At 34.2% G+C, this 18,653-nt stretch overlaps 2 protein-coding genes across 2 annotated transcripts; one reads left to right on the top strand and one right to left on the bottom strand.

Annotated features, from left to right (window-relative positions):
- Positions 1–248: 248 nt before the first annotated feature.
- On the bottom strand, positions 249–2,804 carry LOC131957947 (uncharacterized protein KIAA1143 homolog). The gene is made up of 3 exons (XM_059322808.1): positions 2,633–2,804; positions 971–1,109; positions 249–552 (listed from the first exon to the last, which is right to left on the bottom strand). Exons 1-3 carry the CDS (start codon positions 2,738–2,740, stop codon positions 359–361), a joined length of 441 nt encoding a protein of 146 aa, XP_059178791.1. The 5' UTR covers positions 2,741–2,804; the 3' UTR covers positions 249–358.
- Positions 2,805–2,830: 26 nt separating this feature from the next.
- Positions 2,831–14,065, top strand: LOC131957946 (DNA repair protein complementing XP-C cells homolog). The gene is made up of 23 exons (XM_059322807.1): positions 2,831–2,860; positions 3,479–4,411; positions 4,609–4,699; positions 4,822–4,906; positions 5,071–5,277; positions 5,645–5,713; positions 5,963–6,046; positions 6,370–6,454; positions 6,711–7,005; positions 7,547–7,692; positions 7,947–7,997; positions 8,140–8,232; positions 8,373–8,528; positions 8,687–8,744; positions 9,054–9,165; positions 9,556–9,600; positions 9,849–9,893; positions 9,982–10,071; positions 10,478–10,559; positions 10,662–10,755; positions 11,066–11,159; positions 11,297–11,383; positions 11,817–14,065. Exons 2-23 carry the CDS (start codon positions 3,520–3,522, stop codon positions 12,462–12,464), a joined length of 3,609 nt encoding a protein of 1,202 aa, XP_059178790.1. The 5' UTR covers positions 2,831–2,860; positions 3,479–3,519; the 3' UTR covers positions 12,465–14,065.
- The last annotated feature ends 4,588 nt before the right edge of the window (positions 14,066–18,653 follow it).

The following is an 18,653-nucleotide window of genomic DNA, read 5'->3' as shown; positions in this document are numbered from 1 at the left end:
AACATTTGCTAGTAGCTACCAACACTATTTGACAGAAGATATAATATATTGTGTATATAATACCCTGATAACTGTAAAAACTGTCACCTCTTCCTCAAGTAAAAGCATAAAGATTCACATACCAGGCTTTAAAAGTAGCCATTTTAAAAGAGATGCAACATTTTAAACTTTTTCTAATCAATTGACCTTTGTTATATATTGTACCTGAGTACTTAGTGTTGAAAAATAACAATACGCCTAAAGACTTAATGTAAATGCTTTTTATTAATTACATACTAAAGACTATTTACAAAAATATTACTCCAACAACACTTAAAAATGCAAGAAGCACACAACTGCATGTTGTTCCCACCAGCTACTAGCTGTCATCCCCCTCATCATCGCCAAATGATAATAGTGAACTGTTCTTTGTCTTTTTTGCTGTGAATGTTTTCTTTACTTCTGTTTCTTTTCGTTTTTTACTGGACTCTTCCTTGTCAGTGTTCTCTGTTGTGTCCTGAGTTCTTTTTGATGGTTTTTTAAATGTGATTTTTTCATCTAGTCTCGCTGGACCTAGAATTGAAGGACAGTAATGCTGGTTAATAAACAATGGCTATTAGTTATTTAAATAAACAAGTGTAAAAAAACACACAAGTATATAATTTTAAACAGAGCAACTTGCTGTTGAGTGGCATTGATTCTGATAAATATATATCGTTTGATGTTTGTAAATAAATTTTGCTTAAAAACATTATAGCTATTATAATATAATGTACATACTTTTATATGTTACAATCAAATAAAGACATAAATAAGGATACACCCAAATTAGTTAACCAGTTAAAGTACATCTGATACTCTTGCGTACACAAGATTTAGTTAGGTAATGACATTGAGGTAGGAAATGTAAAGGCCATGCTACTAAGTCCCGAGGCATGTAAACTATACTTCCTATACTCTTACATTTTTACTGAAACAAAAAGACCATCACCTTCATCAATTTGTTTTTTCTCTAACTCTGCTTCTTCGGCTGTCAAATCTCCAGACTTGAGTACAACAACAACAGGTTTTTCCTCTTCTTTTTCTGGCACATCTTCATCATCATCCTCATCAAAATTTGGAATGCTTAACTGTAAAAAATAATTAATAAAAAGTTACTTATAATTATAATAAGCTCTCATAATAACAAACTGCTAATAGTAGCTAAACTTAATCAACAGGGTGCATTTAAAAGAGAGATGTGCGGATTGATTGAAATGGGGTATTATGAGTTATGTTTAGATAGTTATATTGTTTCAGGTGAGTTTATATGTAGAGTTTGTTACCTTCTTTTTGTGCGTTGACATTTAAAATAACTGTAACCAAAACAAGCTTACAAAAAAATGTAAGTTTCATAAAAATTACATCTTTAAAAAAAACCTTTCTGTCATTGTGTAACATGCATGATATAAAAATAATAAGGAATCAAAAGTTTTTTATTTCGCTCAATACAAGGATATGTAGCAAACTGCTATCCACCAGGTGTCACCAAGGCTCAAGGCTAGGTGAGGCAGAGTGAGCAATTAAGAGTATGCTAGCAATGACTCACAAAATATGGTAAATTGTGAGCCAGGTAGTAAATTGCAAGAAGTGTGCGAAAACCACAAGTCAGGTGTCATTTTTGTCTCGCATCTTACCCCCTTCCGATACTGGGTGGAAGTAAAATGCAAAGACGTCTACGAGTAACACCACATCCAATTCAAATAACTAACTTTAATGCATTTTCTTTTCACAATTTACCGCTTCATCATTTTGTGTTTCACAATTTACCAACATTCAACAGGTACGTAAAATTGGCCAAGTCTAGTAATGTGCAAAAAAGTTGCCTCATTGTTAAGGCTTTAATAAAACTATATGGTGATATATTTGTGTCAAATATTATGGATAAATGAATAATAAACCAAAATCAATGGCTAAATAAAATAAATATATCAATATAGGCAAGAAATTAATTTTAAACAGCAGTTTTTGCGAGCGGGAATTGCTATATAAAAAGCGGCCATCTGTAAGTTAGAGTTGTTTCCCTTGAATCTCTAACTATAATTTTACCAAAAAAAAATTAAACAAGATTGCTGCTAATGTGTCATCTGATGAAAACAACGCGGGAGAATGTTTACACGGGTGGCTGATAATGGAATTTTTTTTAAAAAAAGGGGTGTTAGGTTACTGGTAGTTGGTAGTTAACTAAATACACAATACACATGGCTGGCTAATGTCAATGCTAACCCTGTCCCTAACCCCAACCTGGTCCAACCATAATCCATATGCCTAACCCTAATTTCTAACCATAAAATTAGTTGAGATTAAAATACTACTAACAACCCAGCACCCCTTTTTAAAAGAAGATTCCATTATCCGACACAAGTATCTATAATATTCTATAATCATCCAACAACGCTATTCTTTATTTCTTACTGAAAAGTTTTAATACAATTGTTTACAAACAGGTAGATTTCTAGATCTAGATCTAGATTCTACAAATTCTACATAAATGAAACTTTGAAACATTTTTTGTAAATTTTAAAACATAAATAAATTGTCATAAATTTAAATAAAATCCTCCTAAAAATGTGAATAGACTGTACTGTAGACTAGATCTACTGTAGACTATCACCTTTTTTGTATTCACATCTGGTTCATCTTTGTGACCTATTTTTTCTTTAAATTGTTTAATAAACGAAGGTTCTTCATTTTTTACATATGATACTCCTTGGCGAGGCATTGTGAAAGTTTCAAGCTAAAAACAAACTTCTATTTCACGGTAGTGGTATCCCTTGGATAACAGGGGCACATCACTCAATTTTTTTTTAGCTTGGAATACAATCTGCTAGTTTTTGATTATGTAAGCCAAGCGGTTAGCGTTTTCATGCGTGTGTTGTTAAAAATTAATCTAACTTTTGACAGAATTTAAATTAAAAATAAATTATTAGGCCCTAATTTACTAGATCTAGATTCTTTCTAAATCCTAAATCCAGATCTAGATCTAGATCTAACTAAAAGTTTTAGTTAGTTACTTTAGTTACTCTAGTCTAGTCACACTCTAGTTAGTGCGAGTCTAGACTCTACTCTAGACTCTAGTGTAGTAGTTTACTAGTTAGTTATATAGTTAGGCTACTATCTATTATACTATTAAGTTTAAGTAATAAGTTAGGCTACTAAAACTTTTAAACAATCAAAAGTAGAATCTAGAATCTATATTAGAATCTAGTATATTTTCTAAATCTAGATTTAGATTCCTGATCTAGTTTAAAATTTGCTTAGGACTACTAAACTAGTACTTTGATTTGTTTTAGTTTAAAGTTTCATATTTTAATTTTAGTAATTTAAGATCTTGATTCTAGAGACTAGAGACCTAATAGTAATACTAATATAATTAGTTGACCTAGTTTATAGGTATATTATAATATTAGCCATCTAATATTTATTATTTAATTTACTATACATTTTAATATTTATCAAGGTGTATGGTTACTAATATAAGGAACTACAAAAGTACTGGCTATGAAACATGAAAGTGAATCAATTAAACGCATGCAATCTAGACCTGAGATTGTCAAGAAAAGGAAGATACCAGAGAACACATGTCCCTTACCCAACAAGCAAGCAAAAGGAGTGAAGGATGGTCTCAATGCAAAACAATTACAAACTGAGGCCAAGTCACATCCAAATGTACAGACCACTACAAAAAGTGACTTAACGAAAACAGACCCACAACCCTCCCATTCAAGAAAAAATTCTAAGAGATCCCTCACAAGCAGTGATGAATCATCATCTCAAATCAAGGTTAAAAAGTGTGACTCTCTGAATAACCAAGTAAAGAAAAAAGCTGGGTCTCAGAATAGCCAAGTAAAGAAAAAAGATGATTCTCTGAATAGTCAAGTGAAGAAAAAAGTTAAAACTCTGAATAGCAAAGTGAAGAAAAAAGCTACATCAACTAGCAGTTTGTCTTCTAAAGAACCGCCACACAACAAAAGTGAAAAAATAAATTCTAAATCTAAACAAGAAAACAAAACTGACAAGTTAAATCTGTCTGAAACAAATGTAGGCTGTGATTCCAAAGCTGTACACAAGCCAACAAACTGCATTAAAGGCAAGAAAAATAAAACATCATTGCCTACTAAAGTCTCACCTAAAAAAGATGAAGGGAGAAATAAGAACCAGGCAAATGACAAAAACGTCACATCTTACCCAGCTAAAACTCCAGTTGACATGGATGACCCGCTGGCCATCTTGATGATGATGGAGGGTCAGCAGAGTTCACATCTCTCATCTCAGGCAAGCTCACAGCTGGCATCAACCTCTTCAATGACATCAACTGAGACATCAGATGGTGAACTCAACCACACAACAGATTCAGAATCTGAGGGAATGTCAGACTGGGAGGAGGTACATGGTAAGTTTACAGTAATAGTACTTGAGATATCGTGAGCAGAACTATATTCACTAGACTCACCAAGAATTGTGTACAGTAATTTTACTTGAGATATTGCGACCATGACTCAATAGACAAATTATTTTTTTAAAAATGCTAATGCCACTAGAGTAGGAAAAGATCTTTGAGCTTCCAAATTCTTTCTTAATATTTTTTAGATCATGAGATGGCCCCTGAGAGATCACAGATCCCTGATCAGCCTGTCGAGATCACTTTAGAAATGCCAGATATCTTAAAGCGAAAAATTAGGTAATTTATTTAGATCCTAGTTATTTTAATTTTTATTATTTTTTTAGAAATTCTGAGCGATGTGTAAACTTTATTTTAATGATCTTACTTTGTTGTAACATTTATAAAAAAAATTCTTTCAGAAAAAAGAAAGCATTTGATTGGAAGGCTTATCTACAAAGAAGAGTCAAGCGGTTTAAGAAAGAAGTAGCTATTGACATGCACAAGGTACTTTACCATACATTTTTAATAGTTTGAATTTTCTTTACACTGTAAATTAAAACAATTGAACGTATATTTTATAAGTAGCTTATTTCATAGACTGAATATTTTAGGTATTAGATCTACCTAAGTACATTATAACTGATATTCATTTTCTCTTCTAAAATAAGGTACACCTTCTCTGCCTTCTCTCCCTTGGGATGCAACAAAATGAAGCCCTGAATGAACCAGTTCTAATCGGAGTTGTCTTCTCATTGCTCCCTGACCATTTCATAAAGACAAAAGTCAGTTTAGAACAAAAGGTTGAAAACATCGCAGCCTGGTATAAAAAGAGTTACACTCTAGACAAGATAACTCATTGCTCAGATATCAGACTTGTAAGTGTTGTAAGACGTATTCTCTAAACAAAAATGTTGTTCAGATATCAGACTTTTAATGTAAGATTAGCTGCTATGAATGAAAACCTCATATTTTAAAATTTAGTTGCATCAGTTTTGTGTTTAATAATATTTGTTCCTGGGAGCCAGAGTGGGTTAAAAAACAAATTCCGATATTTGATGTTGCTAGTCTCTCACCAGTTGAAGCTTTCAGTCTTGGCTACAAGACTATGGACAAATGTTGGTGTTAAAATTTCTCCAGCATTTTATTTTTGTATTTTCTAATAGACATATTATTCTTTATTGTGGAGAAAAGTTTTTGTGTAACTAAATATTTTAATAAGTTAATTTCTATCGCATCCTGCAGGTATCAACAACAACACTCATCAATATACTAGCTCATGGAACTATAACAGATGCTAGGGTCTGGGTGTTGGTAGGTAACTTGTTAAAATATGTGTAAATTTGTTTTTTTGTAAAATGTATTTCATTGGATGTAACTTGATAAATTAAATCTATTTTTCCCAAATGCTAATTAGTATCTTTACATTAGTTGTTTTTAAAATGGTGTATACCATCATAGGTTTTTATCTATATTAGGTTAGCCATCTTTAAATCGTGCATCCTATCGTAGGTGTTGATGTATATTAAGTTAGCCATCATTAAATAGTGTATCCTATCGTAGGTGTTCATCTGTATCCTGCGAGCAATGGGCCACACAGTGAGGCTTGTCCTGTCTCTACAGCCTATGCCATTCAAAGTTCCTGAGGTAAAAAAAACCTTTACCATACAAGTTTTTCATGATTTAATTCTCTATGGTGACACAAGAGACAAACAATACCACTGGGTCCGTTGGAGAAATTAGCTCTGTCAAGTTGCCAGTAAATCTCTTGCCAGCACCAGTTGTCATAATGGGGCAGCAACTAATCAGTGCACTCAACATTTTTTATTGTGTTGACATTTACTGAGGTTTAACTTATTGTTTCAGAACTCTGAAGAAGGCTTACAGAGTAAAAAAGTTAAACAATTAATCAGTGCACTCAACATTTCATACTGTGTTGGCATCTACTGAGGTTTAACTTATTGTTTCAGAACTCTGAAGAAGGCTCACAGAGTAAAAAAACTAAACAACCTGACAAGAAGAAGTCAAGTGGTAGTGACAAAAAGAAGAAGACAGGTAATACTTTTCTCTAAAGGTATATATAGTTCATAGCTCTACAAGTTGATTAGTTAACCAGGATGTTTTGGAATGGCATTGATATAATTTAAAATGAATGAATTAGAAAGAAATGTCTTTACATGGGAAATAATTTAATACCTAGCCTTTAAAATAAATACGAATTTTTGTAATTAATTTATTTACTTAAATTTACTAAATCTTAGTATATAATAAAAAAACATGAAGACTTTAAAAGTAATCCAAATGTATGTAGAGGCCTTAAAGCAGAAGAAAGCCCCAGCTAAACAAGCCGCAGCAAGTAAGGAAACCAAAGCTCCAGCAGCCCAGTCCACACAGCACCAGAGAAAATCTGTCAGGGAATCCAGCAAAAAGGCAGCACTGAAGAACAGGAAGAGTTTAGAAGATATGGAAGATGACAGTGATGATGATGAAGATCACAGTCAAAGCAGCTCAGATAACAAATTTTCTAATGATGATAATAAAAAAAGGAAAAAATTGACAAAGAAAAAAGAAAAATGCCAGAAATCTCATAGCAATGATGAGTCAAGGTAGGGAAATTATTTCACCTCCAAATGTTCAATCAACATAAATTTTATTATTTTGGTATTTTTGTTCTAGACGTGTTCATAAAAATAACTAGCTGAAAAAAATTAAATATTCAGAAAATCTTTGGGGTCGGCGTGGTCGAGTCGGTAAAGCTCATGGTTGCTAAACCGAAAAGTCTCGAGTTCGAACCCTCGGGCAGATGAGGCTCGTTAGCTGGGGACAGCCACTCTTCTAGGAGAGACAACTCCAAAACTAAACAACTGCTGCCTTGTAGTTTGTTCTTGGCTGGACAAAGGCTATGGAAGCAAATCCAAAAAGAAAAGCAGGCTGAAATCGGAGTCAATGGCCTCAATGGCGCATAACCAGTTGACACGTAACGCTTAATTGTGTTGAAGGCGTGTTCGAGTCGGCAAAAAGCTCATGGTTGATAAATTCGAACAAAGTCTCGAGTTCAAACCCATTGGCAGATAAATCTCGATCCCCTTCAACACTAATAATTAAGAACGAAGAAGAAGAAGAAAATCTTTTCTTACATTTTTGCAGTTCAGAAAAAGAGTTTGCAGACACAAGTTTCAATATTCGAAGCCCCAAGAATCTGACAAAAGATTTAAAAATTTTGTCCAACAGAAAGATATTGTCAGCCTCGACTAGCGGAGATGATTCAGACAGTCACAGTTCCAGCGATGTTGGTGGGTAGAAGATACATACACAATTTAGCATTACTTTTGGGGCAGTTATAAACATTATCTGTAATTTATCTTTAATATAGCCATCTTTAGGTTTTAGGAAAGGTAGTATAAATAGCTGGACATTATAAAATTTATAATTATCTTAATTCAGTCTTAAATATAAATTTTCAAATTGCACATTATTACTTACACAGATAAACACACACAGTGTAAAGTTGTTATAATTCTCTCAATACAACTTTCTATTTAACCAGGTCATGACTTCTGGCTAGAGATTTATTTTCCTGAAAAGAATAAATGGATGTGTAAGTTGTTTCCATATTGGAATCTACTTATAAGCTATGTCTTTGCTTTAATAGTTCAGTCTATGTAAACATTTTTATTTTTGAAATGATTTATTTTAATTTACAAGTGTTATTTTGTTCTGTTTTTACTTTGTTTGAACAGGTTTTGACCTGTTTAAGTCACAGTTTGGAAAGCCGTATTCATTAGAAAATTCAGCCACACAACCAATTACCTACGTCTTAGGTTTTAAAAATGGCAAGTAAAAACTTAGAACCTTTCTAGTGTTACTATTTCATCATTCATTAAAATTTATTCAACTAAAATTTTGAAAAATATTTTTATTTTAAATTAATTGTAAAATGGCAATAATAATAACGTAAAGACTTTGTGTACAGATGGTAGTGTTAAAGATGTGACTGCTCGCTATGCTAAACAATGGCTGTCATTTACAAGGAAAAATCGTGTAGACTCTGAATGGTGGATGCAGACTTTATTTATCTTTGACAAAGCATCTTTTAAGGATAATTTAATAGAAGATGATGAAATCAAAGGTAGGAATATATGTCACAATTTAGTTTTCTATTTTCTATTGTAAAACAATTTTATAGCTTCTGGATGTAAGAACAGTAGCATTTGTTTTCGTAAATGCTTTTTTAAAAATTATAATTGGGTAATAAATGTATATTTCTGTAATTTTCCCTGGCTGCAGGCCAGCTGTTGGTGCGTCCCATGCCTACAAGCATTGCTGAATTTAAAAACCATCCCTTGTAAGTAAGACTAATTTTATGTAAACCTGGGGTACAAACCTATTTAGTTTTCTGTAAAAATTCAAGTACCCTTTCTGTACTGATAGTCCATAGGACAGATGATGTCCATGTGATTCTTTGACCTCTGCCTATAAAAAGTTTGTGCTATCATCACCACATCTGAATCAGGTACAGTTGGGTGGACTCAGAGATAGACTTTAGCATGGGAATAGAACTTAAAATCTTTAGATCATCAATAGTATTCCCTATCACTTAACCAGGCCATCCCATTATATCTATAACCTGTTTTCAACTTGTCCCTTGACCAAGGTATGCCCTCCGACGCCACCTGCTCAAGTTTGAGGCTATCTACCCTGACACATCCATTCCTGTAGGCTACATTAAGAAAGAGCCAGTCTATGCAAGAGAATGTGTCAGAACTGTAAGTTTTGTCAAGAGAATTTGTCAGAACTGTAAGTTTTCTCAAGAGAATATGTCAGAACTGAAAGTTTTCTCACAACACTGCCACTTCACAGCCTCTGCTTACATCTAACCCTAATATCCTTTTGTATTGGACTAAGAAGATACATCTTTAGAATTTTTTATTTCCTGTTTTACATCAAATTTTTTATTAATTTTATAGAGCAGTATTTTAAAAGTTTTACACAACAGTTTACAACATTATTACTTACCATTTTTACTATCTCTGTATCAACTCACACTCATACACAAATTACACTCTAAAGTGAACTTTAAAAAAAAAGAACAAACTTGAACAATGTTATGATTAAAATGTGTACCCTTCAGTTTCTAAAACTAAATCTGTTCACAGCTACACTCCAGGGTCAATTGGCTCAAGGAAGGGCGCCTTGTTCGGGTTAGTTTTTATACTTGTCTTTGTTTGTTTTATTTACTTTTTATTTATTTATTTGTTAGTTTTATTTACTTTTTATTTATTTTTTTGTTAGTTTTGTTTACTTTTCATTTATTTTTTACCTTAGTCTGCTGGAACAGTTATTTTTGTAATAATGCCTATGTAGCATGTCCTTAAAAATATAACATTTATCTGCCACATTTCTTCTAAAATAAAAATACATCTCTATGTGTCCCATGTTATACTTTCAGCTGGATGAAAAGCCTTACAAAATGGTTAAATCCAGACCAAAGTGGGTACGTATCCAAACATTTTTTTAAATAAATAATTATACAATTATCAAATTACTTATGTTACAATTAAAATATATTTTGCCCCCAAAAGAACAAACCCAAAGACAACCCTGATGAATTGGACCTGGAACTGTATGGAGAGTGGCAGACAGATAAATATATTCCCCCTCCTGCTTATAATGTGAGTACTTTTTTAAAAAAATTTAGTGTCACATATATTGCACAAATTTATTCACATAATGGATTCAGCAAATGTTCTTTCATCATAAAGTACATACTCTAAATTGTACATTTCTTGAAACTTTTTCATTAATTAACTGTGAAAACAATTGTTTTCACCTGTTCGTTTGTATGTTTTACAAGAAAACTATAACTCAAAACTTTCTAAACATTAGTAAACCTTGTAACATGGTTAAACTTAATTTATCACTTATAAAACGGTAGATTTGTTGTTTTATGAGCACTTACTTAAGATTTAGATACACAAGTTCTCTGCTAATATTTTAATGTTGAACATAGAATTAAATTCTAGCAGAAATATAAATCTACCAGACCATATTACATGATAAAACTGCTGTCTCCCACAGGGAAAAGTTCCAAGAAATGAATATGGAAATGTTGAACTGTTCAAACCCTGGATGTTGCCATCTGGGACTGTCCAACTTCGAGGTAAACACAAGCTCAGTGACTGTTGATTAGAACTGTCTCAAGTTGGCGTGATATAGTCTCTTCTTATACACAGTAATCATAAAAAAAATTTATGTTGTGTAGGGCAAGGCTTACAGAGAGTTGCTAAGAAACTTGGGATAGACATAGCACCAGCTATGATTGGATGGGATTATCACCGGGGCATGCCACATGCAATGTTAGTCACACACCATATTGAGCTTTTTCTTATTTATCAAACAAATAATCATGTCTTTTTATTTTTATTGTTTTTATTATTTATAAATTTTTATAAGTAAATTGGTATTAACATTTCAAATAGAAGGATATTTGATTTAATTTTAAAATATATACTTTTTTTTAAAGTTTATTATTTTTCATTATCAAAGCTACTAGCATCCATATTCAAACATAATTTATTTCTACTCCTAAAAAATGATGTTGTTTAGATTTGAATGGTTAATATTTTAAATTGACAAAATAATTGTACCATGTGTTGTCCTACATAGGATGGATGGCTGGGTGGTGTGTGAAGAATTTGCTGACACACTGATGACAGCCTGGCTGGAAGATCAGGAGATTCAGCAGCAGAGAGAACAAGAGGCAAGTACTAGTGGTCAGTTGTGTCTGTCTGATGTAGGAGGTCAGTACTAGTGGTCAGTTGTGTGATGTAGGAGGCAAGTACTAGTGTGACAACTCCTCTTTTGTTGTTTACATTATTTTTGTTTTTAATTTTCTAGAAAAAAGACAGTAGGGTGTATGGTAACTGGCGCAAGTTAATTAGAGGACTGCTGATTAAAGAAAGGCTGCATAAAAAGTTTTTACAGGTAACTTTAAAACAAAATGTGATCTCTACAATTAAAAGATTTGATTTGCACCTAAGCTTTTGTTTTTTTAACTAGAACCTAAACTATGGGGAGTGCTCCAGCATATCCTTTTTGTGATTTCAATTTTTTCTTTTTATTTACGCACACATTTGTATTTGGAGATTTTTGTTAAATATTTAAGTATTGTTTTTTAAAAGTAGCAAACTATTTTTTTCCTAATTATTTTTTTGGTCATGTTTTTTTTTTGTAACACTTTATTTGATCTCTCTGAACATATAGCTTCACTTTGTAATATTAAATCATTTAAAGGCTGTATTTTTGTTACTAAAGAATTCTTTAAATAAAATGATTTTGTAAATGGTTTATTGAAACTATTACTTAGTCTCAGGAATGAAATGACTTTATTGTGTTCTTCTTGACCTGGACTTTGCAGGAACCAACCTTGGTGCAGGAGGTGTGTGAGGAAAAAGAAACTTTCTCAGACGGTGAGGTGGCTGTTGATGTCCAACATTCCTGGCCCCGCAATAGGCAAGAGCAGACAACTAAGGGAGATAAGCCAAGACAGCAGAAACAGGAAAAGTTAATTGAGGAAGTCATAAAACCTGAAGGGTCAGAGGTTAAGGCCTTAGAACAAACACCAGCTGGTGATAACAAACAAAAGGGTCTGAAGAAATCAGGTAAAGATTTTATGGTTGATGTGAAGGATGAAGATGCATTTGAAAACTTGAATGATCAGGTTAAAGTCCCGCCAAAGGGAAAAGGTGGCCAAAATACAAGACAATCTAAAAGATTTGCTAACACCGATGATGTAGGGACAGAGAAGACTGAAGAGTTACAGCCAGCCAGACAAACTAGGGGCAGAAAAGCCAAGAAAACTGAAGATAAAAACACAGAACAAGAGGAACAGGAAGTTGATCAGAAAACTAAAAAGGAAAAACAAAACAGAGTTGTTAAAAAATCTGGCAACAAAAATTGTGATGAAGCAGGGGAGATAACAGATGATGAAATGGAGAAAGCAACTGGGAGAAAAAAGAAAATTGTTGCTAATAATTCTTCTGCTAGTAGAAGAAGGAAAAATTAAATAGATCTAGATTCTTACGGTGGTTAAACTTTAAATAAAGGGCTAGGGTTGAAATTTTTATCTTAAGAAATCCCATGTGTGTTTATTTGACATTGAAATCTTTCAAAACATTGTTCTGTATTTACCTAATGGAATTTCCTTATAGGAATTGTGTTAATAATATTGTTGTTGTTTTTTTTGTTTGCACTATAAAAGTTAAAACTGGTTGCTAACAGTACTTCAGTCTTGTATTTTATTGACATTATGTTTTAAGGGCATTCCTTGTATTTGTTTTTTGAGAATCAGTACAACATTGTGATCATACAAATCGTATTAATGAAAAGCAAACATTTATAGATTCATTTTTTGTAGATTAGAAATGGACAAATAATTGATGTTAATTAAGTGTATAATTTTTATAAGCAAATTATCTTTATGCTATAAAGTTGATTACTTCTAAGTGCCACATATTACATAAACTATGAAGCACATAAAACAATACTTACAGTTTTAATGCACACAATTTTTGCTTCATAAAATGTTTGCCAATGTACTCAACTTTTTGTTTTGATGTACATTAGGTTCAATAGTCACATGATTTTGCAGTACTCTTCTAAGGGCATTCAAAGATTTTTGTCTAATCTTATATCAAATATATTTCCAGAAGCTGGCATTATTTTTATGATTGTTTAGTACAGGGTCATCTTTTAGTGATAATTTTTCAAGCATGTACAGCCCATGGTCTTGGTGCTACAACATACAAACTTCCAATATTTTTCCTTGCTCTGGTCACATTAGGTGCTCAGTGAACCAAACAGGCATATGGCCCAGCATTAGCTATGCCAGATTTTTTTTCTGATTTCCCTCTAAAGAGCACTATTGTTAATTAGCCCCTGTAATGATATGTCTGCTTGACCAGTGTCCAGTGTTGTAGGTGCTGGTCCTACTATGTACATTTTATTTTCTTGTAATGACCCAGATGTGTTCAACTATGTGAATTGTTCAAATCTTTTCAGTTTAAGATGATGATATTGTTTAGACTGTAAATATATACAGAACTGTCTATGCCCCCAACAATTGATTATACTCTACCAAATTTTTAATGCACAAATCTGAGGATTTGTCTAACACTCACATGCAGTTTATTTTTTAAATCACTTAATGTAGAATACTTTGCTACTAAAATTTTTACATTTAATTGTTTGAATGTATTGTTTTTTCCTTTCATTCTCACTTCTCATTGCCCATTGCATGTGTTATCAGCAATTGAATACTATTATCACCTGTCTCTAGCTATAGCCTTCACTTTTTTAAACATTAAGCTTCTATTCTTCAACTCATTCCCCAGCAATCTTCTGTGTGGATCTTCTCCATGTTTTGTTCTGCCTTCCTTGTTTTCTCTTGCCCTATAGCATCCATCTAAACCACAGCACATCTCCTTTTATTCTGAGAACATGTTTGTTCTTTTACACTGTAAACCATTGTTTTGAATGGATTGTCAGATCATATAAAATATTATTTCCAAATTAAAAACAAGCTAATGTAAGAATCTCCAGTTACCATTGCTCATCCTGTGTAGTAAAAACAATCATAAATGTATAATGTTTACAATAATAAAATAGTTATTTTGGTATCAAGCTTGTTTTTTGCCTTTATAATTTATATAGTGGTGTAGGAAGGGGGGGGGGGGGGGTTGTGTGGTTTAGAACCTCCCCCCCCCCCCCCACCTTCCCCTCCTGTCAACAGACAGGGTGCACTTTTGTATGCACTGTGTGTTGTATTTTGAACCAGGCACACTGAAATCAACAGATGGAGTTACCTATTAAGGCTGTTAGAAGGAGTGGACGTTTGCCCGAATGTAGAACCAGTGGATATTTGCCCGAATGTAGAACCAGTGGATGTTTGCCCGATTGTAAAACCAGTGGATGTTTGCCCGAATGTAGAACCAGTGGATGTTTGCCCAAATGTAGAACCAGTGGATGTTTGCCCGATTGTAGAACCAGTGGATGTTTGCCCGAATGTAGAACCAGTGGATGTTTGCCCAAATGTAAAACCAGTGGATGTTTGCCCGATTGTAGAACCAGTGGATGTTTGCCCGATTGTAGAACCAGTGGATATTTGCCCGAATGTAGAACCAGTGGATGTTTGCCCGAATGTAAAACCAGTGGATGTTTGCCCGATTGTAGAACCAGTGGATGTTTGCCCGATTGTAAAACCAGTGGATGTTTGCCCGATTGTAGAACCAGTGGATGTTTGCCCGATTGTAGAACCAGTGGATGTTTGCCCGATTGTAGAACCAGTGGATGTTTGCCCGATTGTAGAACCAGTGGATGTTTGCCCGAATGTAAAACCAGTGGATGTTTGCCCGAATGTAAAAAATATCACAATGGGACAAAAGCACAAATATTTTTGTCCTTTCCTATGTGAAGTCAACTTCAATTGGAAAGTGGAACATAAAACAAACATTTAAAAACTTTCTAATAAGCTTTTAAATGTGCCGAGAATAAGAAATTATGCTTGGTTGCTAAAATATGTTAGAGATCTCATTAAAAAAGCAAGGTTTTTTTATATTGTTATTTTCAGAGAATTTAAAAGATTATTATTATATAATTTTTTCTATTTGTTTTATTTAGTAACAGGCAGTTTAAAAAATGATTAATCTTTTTTTCACATTAAAAAAATTACCTGGATAAGGGTTCTTGTCTGGTCAAACACGCCACTAGGGTTGAAGTTGAGTTTTTCTTAGGTGTTGACACATGCTTTAAAGTGGCGCAGTTTTTTTTTTAATTTAACACACCAAAAGTTGTCTTGATTTTATATCTCCATATTGTCTTCAATATCATAATTGTTTAATAATATAGGTGAATTACAGAAAGCTGCCTTGGTTTTGTTTATTGCCCACATAATGAGCAGCTTTCACGGTTCCACAACATGATCATAGGATGAATTTTAACCCACAGTCCCAGCCCTTCTCCCTGACAAAAAAAAAATCAGACCCTCACTCTAGAAGGAACTCCCATTTGTTTCCCCCTTTTTGTAAGGGGATATAACCAAGGTAGGTGAATTTTGTCAAAAATATTATTGGAGTTATCTCGGTTTACATGGGGGAAAAAATAAATACTATGAGATACTGTACTTGCGTATTTCCTCTATCGTTGGCGGATATAGATCTAAGCACTTCCTTGATCTCAAACTGATTAAGTCGAGATTATCGCTACACACTATTTAATAATGACGTGTTTTTTTTAAAGTAAATCCAGTTGAAGATAAGAAGTATTGATCAATTTTCATTAATTTTTTTATTTGATTGGTCAATTTTTAAAAACACAAGATTGTCCCGTCACCATCAGCAATTAACTAGAAAACTGACGGACGTGGCACATCAATGTAAGTCTGTGCTATTTGAACTATCAGCAAACATCAAGATGATAGTCTGACTAAAGATCCGACATCCGGGCCTGGACGATTGTGGCGTGTTCAAAGATAGGTCTTTTGGATGATTGTCGCGTGTTCAAAGATAGGTCTTTTGGATTATTGTGGCGTGTTCAAAGATATGTCTTTTGGATGATTGTGGCGTGTTCAAAGATAGGTCTTTTGGATGATTGTCGCGTGTTCAAAGATAGGTCTTTTGGATTATTGCGGCGTGTTAAAAGATAGGTCTTTTGGGTGATTGTGGCGTGTTCAAAGATAGGTCTTTTGGGTAATTGTAGCGTGTTCAAAGATAGGTCTTGTGGGTGATTGTGGCGTGTTCAAAGATAGGTCTTTTGGGTGATTGGGATGACAGGTTTTAAGGTGAGGCTGAGATGTCATGGAGGAGACTATGTTTTATGGGGATATTGATGTGTCATTTGGGGAAATTGAAATGTCATGTGGAGAGACTGAGATGTCATGAGGGGAAACTGCGATGTCAAGTGGGGAGGCTGATATGACATGTGGGGAGAGGCATATGGAGAGATATGTCATGTGGGGAGACAGATATGTCATATATGTCATGTGGAGAGACAGCTATTTCATGTGGGGAGATATGTCATGTGGGGAGACACATATGTCATATATGTTATGTGGGGAGACAGATATGTCACATATGTCATGTGGGGAGGCTGAGATATCATGTGGCGTGACTGGGATGTCATGTGGAGAGATGTCATCTAGAGAAACTGTGATGTCATGTGGGAGACAGATATGTCATGTGGTGAGAAATGTCATCTGGGGAGACATGTCATGTGAAGGAACTGGGATGTCATTGGGGGAGAGTGAGATGTCATGTGGGTAGAACTTAGATAAATATAGCATAAAGTTTATAAATCATAAATGTATGATTAGCTATTGTTCTATTTAGTTACACGTCCACATAGAGTTTATCTCCCCTCCCCACCTCTTCCCGCCATTCTGTGGTGGTTGTCGGGCTGTCCCCCTGACAAGCCTTTATGGCTGAGATAACTCAGATAAGGCCAGTGAAATACGACTGTAACAGATCGTCTGCAACATCGTCTGATTCAACCCCTGGCGCGAATTAGTCGTCTGGGTCTTGTGCAACAACTTCGATCCTCCACCACCACCTCACCCCCTCTTTTATTGCTCAGGCGTATCACGCGATTTGTTGATATTTTTGGTACCCGAGTTTGTTCAACGTCATCGATGACGTTACGGCTCTCACGCGCTCAATGTAAACAGTAGCGATCACATGATCTCGGCTATTTTTAAGACGATTGGGAAATACTTTTGCCGTGTAAGGCGAGTAGAATAAGTAGCTTGTTCACGATTAATTCATGTCGCGTGGTTAACCACGTGAAAACAACGTGAAGCATAAAATACATTTTTAGAACTACTTTAGTTTCGTGGGGTTTTTAAATGCATAGCAATTGCTGTTTCGCTCTTCGGTCTTCGTCAGATATTAATTTATTTATAGGGTACAGGCCAGATTTTTTTGTTTGCCGAGTTAGTTTAAGGTTGTCACATTTGGAACAGGTGCGATTGTACATCATTGACAGCGTTACTTTAACTGCTACGACATAAGTGGCGTGACAGTAACTTCTATGACAATGACATGTCTGGTGTGACAGTAACTTACGTGACAGAACTGACGTGAACGTAACATATATGACATCACTGGTGTGACAGTAACTTACGTGACAGAACTGACTGAATGTAACTTCTATGACATCAATGGTGCGATATCACATTCAACTAATAACACTAAGCTGTATTGAAGTATATTTGTAAAGTTGACTCCCCATATAGACCAATCCGGCGCAATAGATAAGTTGAATTAAGTTGCTAGGATTAAAGTTCAGACTTTTGTTGCTTCCAAATAAAGTTGTTTTAGCATATTACAACTTTTACTTTTTGGGAATTTTCCTTTTATATTTGTACTTTATTAATGTCATTGTCTTAATTCCGTCTGATAACTGTCTCAAACAGAGTTTCTTCCAGGCATCTCTTCGGGGGGGCTAAGCCCCCCCGAAAATTTTTTACCGCCCCCCCCCCCCCCCCGAACGAAATGAAATTTATATAATTTATATAGAAAATATGTACTTTTAACAGTGTCCGCCCCCTCGAAGAAAGTTTACCGCCCCCCCGAAGATTTCAAGTGCCCCCCCCCCCCGGAGAAAAAAGTCTGGAAGAAACACTGGTCTCAAACTTCTAAGATGGAAAACAAAAATCGTTAAAATCTTGCTGCGTCACTGTAGTACTATAGATCTAGTATTCTAACTCAGACAAACTTACACACCAAGCCATTTTAGGCCTATTAATCCCATCTGTCGCCAAATTATCGATATCTTTTTTTTTAAACCAAATAAACCATGCTTAATACTCAAGGCAATAGAAAGTAAAGAAAATGTGCAATGATCTACAAAATAAACAGCAATATTTTTCCGAGGTTTTTTCGCATCAGTTATTGATGTTTTTTGGATCTTCATTCATCCCGTGTTTACGCTCGATCACGTGACTGAGGCTTACGGTAACCAACGACTGTAAACAATTAACTCTCAACGGAAACTTTAAACCACTTGGTCACTTAAAAAATGTATATAAACCTACACATAATACTAGTTTACAAAATAACAACGTAATTCTATAAATCTATTTTTTTGTAAATTAATGCTTTAATGTATCCACTATTTATAGCCCGTGTTGCTGTGGTTACATCTCCCGGCGTTTCTGTCCTACATTTTTTCTTCGCGTTTTTTGTGACACCGTATTTCATTG

Source organism: Physella acuta, unplaced genomic scaffold (genome assembly GCF_028476545.2).
Source record: "Physella acuta isolate Inbredline_101_S28 unplaced genomic scaffold, ASM2847654v3 ptg001281l, whole genome shotgun sequence".
NCBI lineage: Eukaryota > Metazoa > Mollusca > Gastropoda > Physidae > Physella > Physella acuta.
The sequence above is the reverse complement of the archived record's forward strand: the minus strand, read 5'-3'. Positions and strand labels throughout refer to the sequence as shown.

Coding starts and splice junctions, on each gene's coding strand:
- LOC131957947 (XM_059322808.1), bottom strand. CDS start 2,740: ATGCCTCGCCAAGGAGTATCATATGTAAAAAATGAAGAACCTTCGTTT. Junction 1,110..2,632: donor CAGATGTGAATACAAAAAAG/GTGATAGTCTAC, acceptor TATTTTTTACAG/TTAAGCATTCCAAATTTTGA. Junction 553..970: donor GAAAAAACAAATTGATGAAG/GTGATGGTCTTT, acceptor CTTCAATTCTAG/GTCCAGCGAGACTAGATGAA.
- LOC131957946 (XM_059322807.1), top strand. CDS start 3,520: ATGAAACATGAAAGTGAATCAATTAAACGCATGCAATCTAGACCTGAG. Junction 8,529..8,686: donor AGAAGATGATGAAATCAAAG/GTAGGAATATAT, acceptor CCCTGGCTGCAG/GCCAGCTGTTGGTGCGTCCC. Junction 9,601..9,848: donor AGGAAGGGCGCCTTGTTCGG/GTTAGTTTTTAT, acceptor TTATACTTTCAG/CTGGATGAAAAGCCTTACAA.